This window comes from Empidonax traillii, unplaced genomic scaffold (assembly GCF_003031625.1).
Source record: "Empidonax traillii isolate 1590-97213 ecotype Southwest subspecies unplaced genomic scaffold, ASM303162v1 scaffold11:size2795301, whole genome shotgun sequence".
Lineage (NCBI taxonomy): Eukaryota > Metazoa > Chordata > Aves > Passeriformes > Tyrannidae > Empidonax > Empidonax traillii.
In genome coordinates, this window is record NW_020955204.1 from 2772293 (window position 1) to 2785553 (window position 13261).

At 40.9% G+C, this 13261-nt stretch overlaps 1 protein-coding gene across 4 annotated transcripts in view; it reads right to left on the reverse strand.

Moving 5' to 3' along the window:
- Positions 1–13261, reverse strand: part of RPAP1 (RNA polymerase II associated protein 1) — a 37512-nt gene that overhangs the window by 21975 nt on the left and 2276 nt on the right. For 3 of the 4 annotated variants that reach the window (XR_003571665.1, XM_027887895.1, XM_027887884.1), the window contains exons 3-10: positions 12474–12566; positions 10953–11133; positions 8746–8931; positions 5567–5773; positions 2027–2142; positions 1683–1781; positions 1138–1239; positions 165–332 (exon numbers count right to left, since the gene is read on the reverse strand). Coding sequence is in view for 3 of the 4 variants with exons in the window: in XM_027887895.1 (XP_027743696.1) it covers positions 165–332; positions 1138–1239; positions 1683–1781; positions 2027–2142; positions 5567–5773; positions 8746–8931; positions 10953–11133; positions 12474–12566 (1152 nt within the window). In the remaining variant the exon portion in view is untranslated. Of the gene's footprint in view, positions 1–164; positions 333–1137; positions 1240–1682; positions 1782–2026; positions 2143–5566; positions 5774–8745; positions 8932–10952; positions 11134–12473; positions 12567–13261 lie in introns of those variants that run through there. The other variant, XM_027887903.1, reaches the window with a different exon arrangement.

The following is a 13261-nucleotide window of genomic DNA, read 5'->3' on the forward strand; positions in this document are numbered from 1 at the left end:
CACACTCCATTGTCTGTCCCAAAGCACAGCAATGACATTCTATTCACCATTAAGCCAACCCATCCAGTAAGCCTTTGTTCAAGCTACTTACCATGTCTTCTCATTCTGATTCCTGTAAGCAGCTCAGTTTGAAATCAAACCCAAGCACTTATTGGTTGTCTTACCTCATCATCAAGGGACACCAGGAGAGCCCGGAGAGCACCAACAGATGCTGCCATGACATTGTCCACTGAATCATCCAGAGAGAAGCGCAGCAAGAAGAGAAACCCAGCATCAAGCAGCAGACGCAGAACACTGCCCTTCAAGGAGGAAGCAAACTCTCCAGCCCTGGCCTGAAAAGTATGTCACACAGAGCCAAGGTTAAGGCTGTCTCATCTCAGTTGGGTACATCTCAACATTCCACATCTTTCCCTCTTCCCATTTCTACTGCAAAGCTGCTAAACTGTGTGCAGGTTTTTTTCCTTTATTTTGTCCTCCATTCATTCCACAGAGGCACACAACTACAGTTCCTTAAAGCAGGAACACTTTCTTTCTGAAGTCTGAATCCATCTTTTGATTTCACCCTGTTCTGCCCCATTGTCCTTCTCAAAACAACACTCCTGTTTCTTCTCTGCCTCCAGTGCCATTAGGTAGAAGGTTAGCACTTCCCTGAAGAGTTAGGGGGAATGTGCACAGAAGTATTCATTTTGCTTTATGGTATTGGCACATTGCTCTATGAGTAGGCTTGGTTCTTTCTCACCTCCTACAGGAAATGCACATTGTGAAGCTGGCTCAGACAACCAGAGTGAAAGGGTCAATGCCAAGAATAGATTTGTCACAAAAGTAACACCAAAAAAACCAAACTTGTGCCCAAATCAACCAAAGAGCTGAAGCTGCAGCACTGCTGCCAAATAACACTTGGAATAACTTGTTGGAAGAACACTCTGGAACCCTTCAGAGAAACCCCCGTCTCAGTTTGTTATATCCCAACACTAGGCTTTCTAACAGTAAGGATCCTCGGTGAAAAAGAATGCCCTGTATGTGACTTTGCTTACCTCCATTGAAAGGCAGAAAGCAAACAACTACTGCTAGAGAATCTGGGCCCTGATACATCAGAAACTGGAATTATGGGGAGAATTTCTAAGGAACGTGACCTACCTTTTGAACAATACGACCCAAGACCTGTAGAGCCAGTGTCCTCTGTTGTGTAACTTGGCTGCGAGACAAATGAAAGAGCTCTTGGAGAGAATAACCAGCCCTCTAAATGGCAGGGGGAAACAGAACAAAGAAACCAAAAATAACCCTCAGCTACAGGTAAAAACAGGCCCCTTAAAATAAGATTAACTGTAAAAGACTGAATAGCAGAAGATAAAACTGCAATGCAATGTTGTTTGCCACTCTGTGGCAATTGCAGAAGAGATTCTCATACTTGATATGACAGAAGAATACAGAACTTCTTAAGAAAAGGAAGTACATGCACCTTTTCCAATACCACAGAACCTTAACAGCATTAATAGTTTTCTGGAGATAAAGCTGTTAATGCATGCAGACTCAATTTGTCTCTGGGAGTTTGTTTCTAAAGAAAAATCACTCATCTGCATTTTTCTAAGATTTTTTTTTTGTCACTAAGAAGTCTTGACACAAAAGGAATCTGCCAAATGAAACACAGAAAACAGGTACCACTTCTACTATATTATACCTACCTCTGCCTCTTCTCCATGGTGATGCAAGCCTAGATGTGTTGGCAAATCAGCATCTGCAGGAATTAATTCTCCTTTTAAACTGAATCGAGCTTGCATTCCCTACAACAAATGGGTGGAGGGAGAAAACTATTATTCCTATTGCTGTCTACTCCATTCATCACTTAAAATACCATTTTGGACATCAACTGCTGGAACATGACAGTTCAAAACCAGCCCATATTAGGCCCCAAATTCTTTAAAAAATTTACAGACTGAGTAGCCAGAGGACTAGTCTTTGAAGCCTTCAAAACTGTTACTGAATGATTCAGACACAAACATGCAAATATCAGTTTCTGCCTTCAAACCTCTTTGGTTTTCTTCTGCCGAGGTGAGGGTAAATCTTTCATCCATTCCAGCTTCTCAAACTCCACACTGTCCATGTGAATCCATTCCTTCCTGGGCTTCACCGGCAGATCATCATCTTTGTGAGGGGGGAAAGAAATGGCAGTCTTACTTTCTAAGACAGGGATGAAGAAAATACTGTTCCCCCTGTGCCAAGCTACTTGGCTTAAAGACTGCTTCAAATATAGGATTACGTAAAATAAAAAGAAAACCACTTTCAAACTGTCTGTTGTTTGCTGCATAAACATCAAAGGTTTAAAGCTATTTTCATCTTTCATAAGAGCTAGAAGAGGAAGTAAACAGCACTGTAATGAAATTCACAGACAAGGCTAATTTAGGAGAAGTTGAACAGAAGTCAGGACACTAATAAGGCAAAATTATCAGAACCAGTGCAGAAAAAATAATATCAGCCTTACTTTTGAGAAAGCAAACTAATATCATTCAAGGAGGGGAGTGTTAGGGGAGATGTGAGATGATTCAAAAGTATTAATGCAGAGAGTCCAAGAAAGTTATCGGAAGCCAGTATGATTTCAGCCCAGATACACTGAAGAGATCACAGACACTACTATTTTGTGCTTTTGTTGCATTCATGATGTTGCTCTTCAGTATCACCCCTAAAGGCTTGGGAAGATCAAAACAGCTGAAAATTTGCACAGTTTGTCAGGGAGACAGCTTGGTGGGGAAACTGGACAGCTGAACAACAATTTCAAAGGTACAAGTACCAAAGGAAGAAATTACTAATTTAACTTTAAGAAGAGAAACAGAAACAAGACATTTATGCCTGACATCACAAGAGTTGCCCTAGGAAAGAGACAGATCAGCATGTGGAAGAATGTCAGAAGTGAAGGGACCAGAGAGATATAACTGGAAGTTATTTGAACACTAGGAAAGGTAACGCTTTTTTACTAGGATACTATCCCAAACCAGAATGAGAAGAGATGAGCTAAGAAGTCTTTGAGAAGTCTCAAAAGAAATGACACAACATGACAGTAACAGGCAGCCTAAGGGCATGAAAAGCAGCATCACACTCCTGCTGGAGCTGCCCAGAACTCATTTGCATTGCAGCTATTAATCCTAGTGCTGTGGTCTTCTCTTGCAAGGAACAATGAGTCCCACTGAGATGTTCTTCTTTCATTAGATCTTTTCCTGCTGATAACTGGCCTGAAACCTAACCTTTTACTTTGCTCCAATTAATAGATAAACTTCCATGAAGGGCACTCATCCTCTGTAAGATGAAGCTTCACTCTTAATGATCAGTGTGGTATTGGATCAGGCAACAAACCAAGCCCAGAGTTATCTTGCTCAGCCAGAAAACTGTTCCACAGAATTTCAGCCAAAGGCTCAGCACGCATTTTAATTGAAGAGAAGGAAAAAGCATTTGAAATGTCTGAAAGCAGAATGTTTGTGGGTGGTAGATGCAAAACTAGAGGAAATAAAATCAGCAGAAAAATGAAATATATTGACATTTGTAATTTAACAAAATGTTTTCTCCATTAATCACTAAATTAATAGGGTTGCGTTAAGTCATTCTATGAACAGGATTACGCATGTTACTACCAGCCCTTAGTATTATGATCTTGTCAACAAAAAAAGATGAATATATATTTCAAGGCATCAGCAGATTGTTACTGAGAAACCCCTTTGCAGAAACACAAGCTAACAGCATGGATGCAACATTTGCACTCAACTTTTTCAGACTCGGGTTACATTAAAGGCTACCCCCCAACCTCCTCACTTCCTGCTTTGCTTCCCCTCTTGTCTCAGTGCCAGAATTTGCTTTTCCATTTCATAAGATTACAAGTTGCTGGATAAAGGTTTCACCATCTTGTTTCTAATAAACAGTAGCCTTTTATCTCATTAGAGAAGCAGGTTTGACTTTTGAGCAATTCAATTGCTTTGTGTCATCATCCTCTCCCTGAGCAAATTCAGCGTAACCCAGCTGGGTTATTCATGATGAGTTTGCTTCTGAGCATGAACAGATGCTAAAACCCCAACATTACGTGATAACGTCAAATTAATTTTTACATCTCCTGTTGGCCAAGATGGGCTGCAGGCATAAACTCAGGTGCTGGAAAGGTTTCCCTTGGTTTTATAACTGTGTTCCACTCACGCTTTCTTTGTTATTTCAAATATCTTGGGAGAACTCCTCTTTTTTTCCTGCACAATCTTCTATAGGAAGCAAAAGATGTCAGAACACAAGGCACTAAACACTGAGCTATTTCCAAGAGCACTACTATGGAACTCCACCATTATAGGCTGAACAACATGATTCTATTGCTCCCAGGTGAATAAAAGAATTTCACTTAACCTGGTGCTACTTGTGCACTCAATTGTTTTGGAACTAAAAAAGAACTAAAAATAGTCCTTTTGATTAAGATGGATTTGTAGAAAAGTAAAACTTGGGGAAAAACAGCAAAAGGACTGTTCAGTGAAGTATTTTCATCAAAAAGAGGTTAATTAGCTTTATTTCTTCTGTACATGTACACACATACACTCACAGACTCATCCGCTCTCAGCAAGAAAATGGTAAATGGTTGTTATCTCTTGCAAACATCAAGATGAAATCCAGGGGTGATTCAGAGACTTCTTTAATAGTCTGCACATTACTGGAACACAAAGAATGCATCAGAAGAGAGGATCAAGAGATGGAGACAGCCAAAAATTGAAATGAAACTGTGGGAGAAGCATACTATGAACAAAAGCATGGAGAAAATGAGAATGGGAGCCTAAAAATCACCACAGAGAAAAAGAAATTACTGAAGAAAAAGAAAGCAGTGAGGAAATAAAAGCAGAAGTTTAAGGAGAAAACTCTTCCTTTCTCTGCCATGAAAACGTATGGGTTGCTATAGTTGCTGCTGCTAAAGCAGCTTTCTCCTCATACAGGTATATATTGAGCATTAAAGAGTTCTATCTTAAGAGGCAAGAGCTCTGTAGTATTCTTCACAAAAAGCAGAAGAACACTCTACACCTCAATACTTCCCACTCCATTCACAGTACAAAGAAAAGAACTGTATCCTGTGGAAATCACTGTATGGGCTCTGAGATACAAATCAGAGTGGGGCCATCAGGAGCACTGTCATGCTAAGACATATATGCTCTACATGAGCAATTTCCCTGAAATGAGACCATCATCTCTGTGCTATCCTGTGAGCAAATCACTAACTCTTACCTTCCCAACACCCTCTTGTCCCCAGTCAGTTCCAGTTAAAAGAAATTATTTAAGCAGCAGCTGAATCTCACTACTTGCACTCTCCTGTTTCCCTGTTCACACAATGGAACAGAAGAGTAACAATGCCAAGTTTAAACCACATTTTTCCCCCAGAGACCTCAGAACAAATTTCAAAAACAAAGCAAGATCTCCCACTGAATAGCTCAGCTCCATGACATAGTGTATCACCTTTCTAATCTGTGAAGCCCATCAATCAATCTGCATTGATGTACAAACACCACGCAAACCTTACATTTATGTTCAGAAAATTAACAACATGCACTCCGTTTCTTACCTGTGATTTCTACCTTCATATTTTCTTCCTTCCTTACAGATTCTTCTAGACCCAACTTCGGCATGGAAAGAGATGATCTTATACCATGCTGAGCCACAGGTAGAGGTTCCACAAACTCCTCTGGTCTGTTCTGTTCCATTTTAAATTCCTTTTTCTGGCCTTCATTGTTACCACGTTGTGACTTTAAGAAAGCAACTAAACTGGGATCTGCAATTATTGACAAAGAGGCAGACAGAGATGTGACAGAAAGTCTCAAAATACTTCATATGCCTATGGCTCCTGCTGTTTATGTTTCAGTCTTTTCCATATGCCCTCTTCTCCTGTACCAATTGTCATTTCTTTTCAAACTGAGGCATTTCACTGCTTTACAACCTCTTAGGCACACAAGTTGGGTGCAACTGACGGGTGACGTGACATCAGAGAAAGAACTGACAAATCTTTTCAAGGTAAAGCAACCACTTCTAGTTATTTTCTCAGCTTACAAATAAAGAGATAATTTTTTCTTTCCCCTGTCCCTGACACTGAAAAGGCACATCCAAACAAGACTATTCATTGTGGAGAGAATTCTGGTCTGTTAATTAAGAGGGACCCAGGATCAGCTGACAGTTCAGCTACCCTGCCTCTGGACCACTCAGTGGCATCAATCTGAACACTACAAGAATACACAGGACAAACATCACAAAAAGAATTGCCTCACTTTATACAATTGCACTAGAGCTGCAGTTCATAATCTAGGTATTATATTACAAGAAAGAGACCTTGTTTGTTCTGAACTGACTCCTCATCCTGCGAGTCAATTATTGTCTATCAACATTCAGAAAACACACACGGCCACTCTCTTCATGTTTTGCATCAGAAGAGAAACATTTGGGAGGTAAATGTGGTTTGAAGGATAGGTTATATTCATATGGCTCTAAGATGATTATTTTACTTTCAGATCTGCTACAGATATATCCCATATCATTTTGGATGGAGTGCACTGTCTCTAAATACTCCTCATGTAGAAAACGGTGTTGGGATGCTTACGCCAGAGGTTGAGTAAGAGACTGTGCGTTGTGCTTCTGTGCCAGTTCTGGCCCAAGTCTGTACAAGGCACAGAAACACTCCAATAAGCAACGTCAGAGATATATAAAGTAAAAGAACATAACACCTACATTTGTTATTTATTCTTTAGAGGACAAAGGACAAGCAATTCAGAAATGCTCTGTACCTGAGATAAGTCATCTCAGAAATGACTCCCATGTCTCTGAAACATCTATCCCACACTTTTGATTGCTGCACCTTCTCCTCATGATGCAGTTTATACCCTCCTTGGTAAAGGACAGGCATTCAGCCCAGTCCCATTAAAGTATTCATATTTTTTCTGAATGCAAGCAGAGCTCTCACTTTCTCACACTTCACTGTACACAGCAAGAAAAAGACGGTATTCATTATTTCATCATTTCACACAGTGACAAACAAGTTACTGATTACATCAATCTGTGCACAGTTATGTCAGAAACTAAGCCTGCTTCTGTCCAGAGTCTCCATGAGCAAGACCAGAACAGTACCAACACTAAGACCCTGAAGGGCCAGAATTGCCCTGAAGGCACAGAATTGCCTACCCATCCTCATACTTCACACCATGGAGTATCATCTGCTTCATAACTAAGAGGTTAACTCAGGGACTGGGCAGCATTTAACATCCACAAATCATTCACACTCCTGAATATGGAGAAAAAAGTCTCCTTAATCCACAGCTCTGTGCCTGTCCATTTCCAAAGTTAATCTGTAAGTCAGCAATTTAATTTAGGAGTTGCTTTATCATGCATAATTCCCTACCCACAAACATTCTGGGAATTCCAAAATTACTCCCAGTTTAACACCTCAAGGTCTTAAGACCTTAAGACCTCAAAGACTGAAAGATCTACAGTTTTAACCCAGAGAGCATATAAAAAACCCACATTGCTTCAGAAAATATTGTTCAAAAATACTTAAAATACATTCTATCCTTTTTAACCTCCTTCAGTATTCACTTCACTAATATCCCAAAGGATGGAGTGGTGAGGACAAGGAGCAAAAATAACAAACCAGTCACAAGAATAAAGTGTATAAACACTGTATTTTTCATACACATCCCATTGTTACGAGCAGTGCAGCTAAACAAAATAGTAATTTTGGAGAGTTCAGGTCTCTGAATGAAGGATATACCTAAACATTTTGTTGGCAATTATTTTGCACAGCTCCTTTGCCTCCTTTCTAGTTATACCAAATATTCCATTGCTGCTAGCAATGAAGTCAAGATCATGAATATGATCTTTAAGCTGAGCCCACGATTTTTGCATCTAAAATGCCGCTCACACCTAAATTTGATGCTTGAGGATCTGAAATTATGAGTACCTAAAAAATCCTTGTCTGCCACCTACATTTGTACATCTGCTCTTCTTAAGCATATAAACTCATTGAAACCGATGCCAACAAGTTTTACAGTGCCCTAGATCACACAAAGTCTTATCAAACATACCACAGTCAGTGTTCTCCTCTGCCTGGTCATCAGCTGACAGTGACAGGCATTCCTAGAGCACCACTGTGAACAGGGCTCCAAACCAGAGACCAGATCCCTGCCAGAATTCCCGCACTCAACAGCCTGATAATTAAAACACTTTTTCAAGAAGTCAAGACCAGTTGTAAGTTCTTCTGCTCTACCAAGAATAGATTTGAATTGAAATCTCCCACATGCCCATATGCTCTCCCTCTCTGGATTCTGACTGTTCTGGCCCAAGTCTTAGCATTTAGGAGAGGAAGACCAAGGGCTCACTCTCACCTGAGCATTGTTATAGCTTTGCTTTCTTATCTGCTTCAGAGAATTACATTCTAGGGCCTTAATACACATATATGCAACCATATACTTGGTGTGCAAAGCAACAGAGCGCATGGAGCATCTTATCCCACAGCAGAGGGGGGATGAGAAAGACTTAAGCCAAGCCACCTCTCACTGAGAAATAAACGCTTTTTAATTTCTTCATACTTAGCTCTTATTCACAAGCTACTGACACAGCATGGAAGACAGATGACCCACATATGGAATGAGCAGGAATTCTATGCTCCCATCTCTAACCTGTGAACTCATTAAGACTTCAGGACACCTACACACGTAGTAAACTTTCATATGTCAAGAACTGACCCTTGGAAGCACATACCCAGTTGAGCCAGAAGCCTTGCCTGCTCCTGCAGGATCTCTTCCTCAGACATGGATTGCAGTTTCTCCAAGTTCTCTTTGTGAATAGCTTCAGCTTCCTGCTCACTCTTTTGGCTTCCAAGACCCTTTCCCGTTATGAGACAAGAACGCTGAGAGGTCGAAAAGTCACCAGCTTTATCTGTAAGGTCTAGCAAAGAAAGCCCTTAGTCGTTCAAGTGTCTACAGCATCGTGAATAAACCTCAATTCTGTCATTACCAGGCTTCCAAAAATTTAATTTTTTTTTTTTACCTTGGTAGTAAAGTTAAAATAGGAGTAAAGAAGTTTAGTTCAGATTCAAACAAAAGTACTTGAGCTTTCACCCACCGTCACAACAAAACATCATTTCCATCTTGTTTCTTTAGGAGCTTGAGGAGGGATGGGGGGAAAGCAATTTTGCTTCTTTAAAGCAAAGCAATGGCAAGTAAAGGTAAACTGGAGCATAATTTACAATTCAGGAGTTCATTCATCCCAGTTAGTGAGTACTAGATTCTCTCTCTGCCCAAGTACACCTGAACCCGCATCTGTACATCAGCTGAACCATGACCTAGTAAATATCTGCTGAGTGACAGAGAAAATTACAACTATTAGGTAAAGCAGCTTCTGGAGCAATACAAGTTACATTCTCAACACCAGCATATTTGCTTCTAACAATGTCCTGTACTCACCCTTAAGGATTAAACACATTAGAAATTCCAGGGGGAGAATTTTTTCTATCCTAAACAAAATGAAGTCCCCTTTGTCACCTGATCTAAAACCATTTTAAATGCTCACTTCATTTGACAGTAGCAGCAGGGTAACGTGCTCCTTTGGTCAGAGTAAGACCCTCCAGTTGCCCTGTAACCCACTATACAAGGACCTAACTTAGTGGTTTTATTCCTTATGTTTTATTCATATGCCCCATACATTGACTCAGAACACCCCTATGACTCTAAAACAGCCTACCCTGAAAGCATCAAATCCCTGTTCAAACAACTAAGCAATGACACTCATCATAACATCAGTAAGGTTTGATGTCATTTCCACAGCAGCTTTTTGCATACTGAGCAGAAAGAGATAAGACAGATCAACCTGGTAAAAGCTTCAGTAAGCTTCCCCCCTCTCCCCATGTTAGCAACTAAACCAAGGGTTACCAGGCACAAACATGTTGTTACTACAAGAAATTGAACTCCCTCTTTTCTCTTGCTTCTAGTGATCCTGCCACAACAATCCTGCTGAGGAGGCCAAGCCATTTTCTAATCCCCTGTTGTGCTGCTACATTTTGGAAGTGTTCTACTTCAAGAGGATCACAGCTATAGGGGTGCTTTATTTCCCTTTAAGATTTGCCCAAATGTAACAGGATGCACGGTAAGCACAGTATGGTGACCTGGATGGTGGATTTGTGCACATACAGCACAGCACACCCGGGGATTCTCTTACCAATTCTCTGATGGGGGTCAGGGCTGACACAAACCTTAACCAAATGGTGATAATCTTCAAATGACATCTGGCCTCTATTTCAATGTAAAAAAAAGGGACTCAGGGTAAAAGCCTGATGACACAGTAGTCCTAAGCAAACTGAACTGCCCAAGACACACACACAAATTAGAAAGCCTGGAGATGCTGGTACCAGTTGAATTGGCTTCATCTTTCCTTGTCACGTTGCTGTCAGACAAGTAACTGCTGGAGGTGGCACTGACTCATCAGCACTGCCTCACAGTGCTCCTTATGGAGTGAAGCCACAGTCTCAAGGCAGCAGATCTGATGACGGAAGACTGAGTTTTCAAGCATCTAGGTAGGAGTGAGAACCCACATCACTGTGGTCTCAAACGCCTTCAACAAACACAAGAACCACCTTCTTCCTAAAACTGTGCAAATCAACAACGAAACAAGAAAAATTTTGCATGTAGCAAGCAGAAAGAAAAAGGAGGACAAGAACCTTGAAAAATAAATCTATTTGGCCCCATGTGAAGCAAAAAGGAAATCAGTGAGAAAGTTAACCAATTTTTAGAATGTTAATTTGTGTCTCAGAGCATTTAAAATCCTCGTCACAACACAGACATTCCAAGTGACCTTGAGACTCCCAAAGACAGCAACCATACCATAACTTAAAAATAAGGTGCACTGACGTTTCTGTTTACTAAGGCTGTGTAAATACGATAGGCTGGATAAGCAGAACCTTCTCCACTTACCACCCCTGATGCTGGGGAGAGGTGCCTCTCCCGCTGATTCCTCAGGATCCAAGGCATCGGGCACAGCTGATCTTACTTGCAGGCAGTCGGCAGCAGAGGGAGCTGTTGCTGCCTTTTCAGCAGTTCTTTTCGCTGCCATCTTCTGCGCAAAGATGCTTTTTCTTCCAGATCCCACCTTTACCTGCAAATAGGGAAGCCGTGTGTCACCACTTTCCTCTCCAGGCTGCCCCAGCCACTAACAACTATAAAGATCTGATCCTAAACACATCCTCAAATAAGGCTTCGGGACATGACTCAGAGAAGCTGCTGGCAGCCACCTGGCCTTTTCTGTGATCGTGCTCTTCTTTTTTTAACACAGTTTAATGCTAGGACAAAGAGACAAAAATATGGATGTTTTTGGTAGCTAGAGAAGGAAGATGATTAACTATAAGTGAATTCAAGCACGGCAAGTGTACCTAAAATATCACCAAACACAGTTCCAGCTTTCCTGATGTTTGGAAGCTCTGCATAGCTGAATACTTCGGATTTCTGAGGATAAATGGGGCTGCATTTCACTGTGCTCACCACATGCTTGGAACAGACTTCTTATAAGGTTATTAGAGAGCAGCAGGGTGAAGAGATTTACGCAATAAGAAAAGGGTAAATGGTGCTAAAATAATCCTGACTAAATTACTGTGCTGCTTGTCCAGGTGATGGAAGGGCACAGCTCTGAACAGCCTTGCACAAGGTGTACACGAAATCCAAAGCAAACTAAGCAAAAAATTTCTTGCACGTACCCAGTCCAGAGAAGAAACTTAAAAGGCAGTTTGAACATTGGGTAGGTGCTTTGTGCACTCCTGTATCAGGTAAACAGAACCGATACTTTAAAAAGTATAACCCCTGCCTTTCAAAAAAGTTGTCCTTCAAAATAATCTACCTCCTCAAACCAATCACAGCTATCAATCACATAGCAATTTCCAGCATCTGACTCCCACTCAGCTAGCAGCTCTTGCTACTACAGCAACAACCAATAATAGCAGCCACAGCTTCCAGTTTTACAGCCTCAGAAAAAAAAAAAAGTCAAAATCCCAAAAGCTGCAAAAGATAATCTGTACAACCATATTCAAATGTCATGCTAGGAGAATTAAGGTGCAACTTCAATAACAACGGACTTAATCAAACTTGGTGGACAAATTAACAGAGATGGTTCCTCAGAGAAAAACGAGCAGAAACAATTCTATTACAGCAGTGCAGATTTGATCCACCTGACTGAAGTTAGCTGAAATGGGTTGCCTTTTTCCTAAGCCAAGAGGATTCCAACGTTATTTACCTGCAAGGTTTGGAGTGCCTACTTGATGGCAACTTTGAAGAAGAACTCTCTTCTACACTTAAGATGATAATACCAGAGATATGCTGAGCTAACTCATGATCTCCAGCAAACCAAGTCAATTTTTTGATCCTTACCAAGCCCCACCAAGCATTAGGCTTTACTGTGGAGAAATTTTTATGAAGGTAACATAAAATGTCTGCTCTTAATCTTACCTCACTTTTTATCTCAGAGCGGTGAAATGACCTTGGAAATGGGTCTCCTGTGGGCACTGGCATGGTCACTGCTGCTGCACTGGTGTCTCGTTCCTGAAGAAAAAAATTCAAACAAACCATGTAGAAACCATTGCAACAGCCAGACATGTTTGTATCATTTAGCTGAGAGCAGACTCAAAATCTCTCAGCTCTGCAGTTCACCTTGTCATCAGGGTCAGAATACCTTGTGCTTATTTAGAGCCAAAGCGTGCTATTTCCCAAAAGGCTGGGCAGCCAAACTCCACACATCACTCCAAAAATTAGATAAAGGAAAACCTTGAACATCCCCCTTAGAGTCCAGAAATTTATCCAAATCCACACTACAGAACAGGCCTGCATGCAAGCAGTGTGACCTGTAGGCAGTTTGGGCTGGAAAGCAGATTTGAATCCATATTTAACTGACAAAAATACACCCAAAGAACTTTTTCTTTCAAGGTGCTCTAGAACACTGGTCTTCAGTGCTGCTTCATTACACTGTAGAAATAAAAAGCAGCATCAGAGCCCTTCATCCCTGTTTAGTTCACAGCATTCAAAAAAACCCATCACAAGAAAAAAAACATACAATAATTTTGCTTAAGACTGCTGTAATGTGTTGATCATGACTCTCCAGTGTTTCCTCCGGATCTTCATCCTCAAAGTGGACACAAGCATTTTTGATCTTGGACTTTTTTGGAGGAGCTGGAGTTAGAGCTGGGAGAACATCAGGAAAACCTAGGAAGGAGAAGTAATAAGGAAAAAAAAAAAGCAGT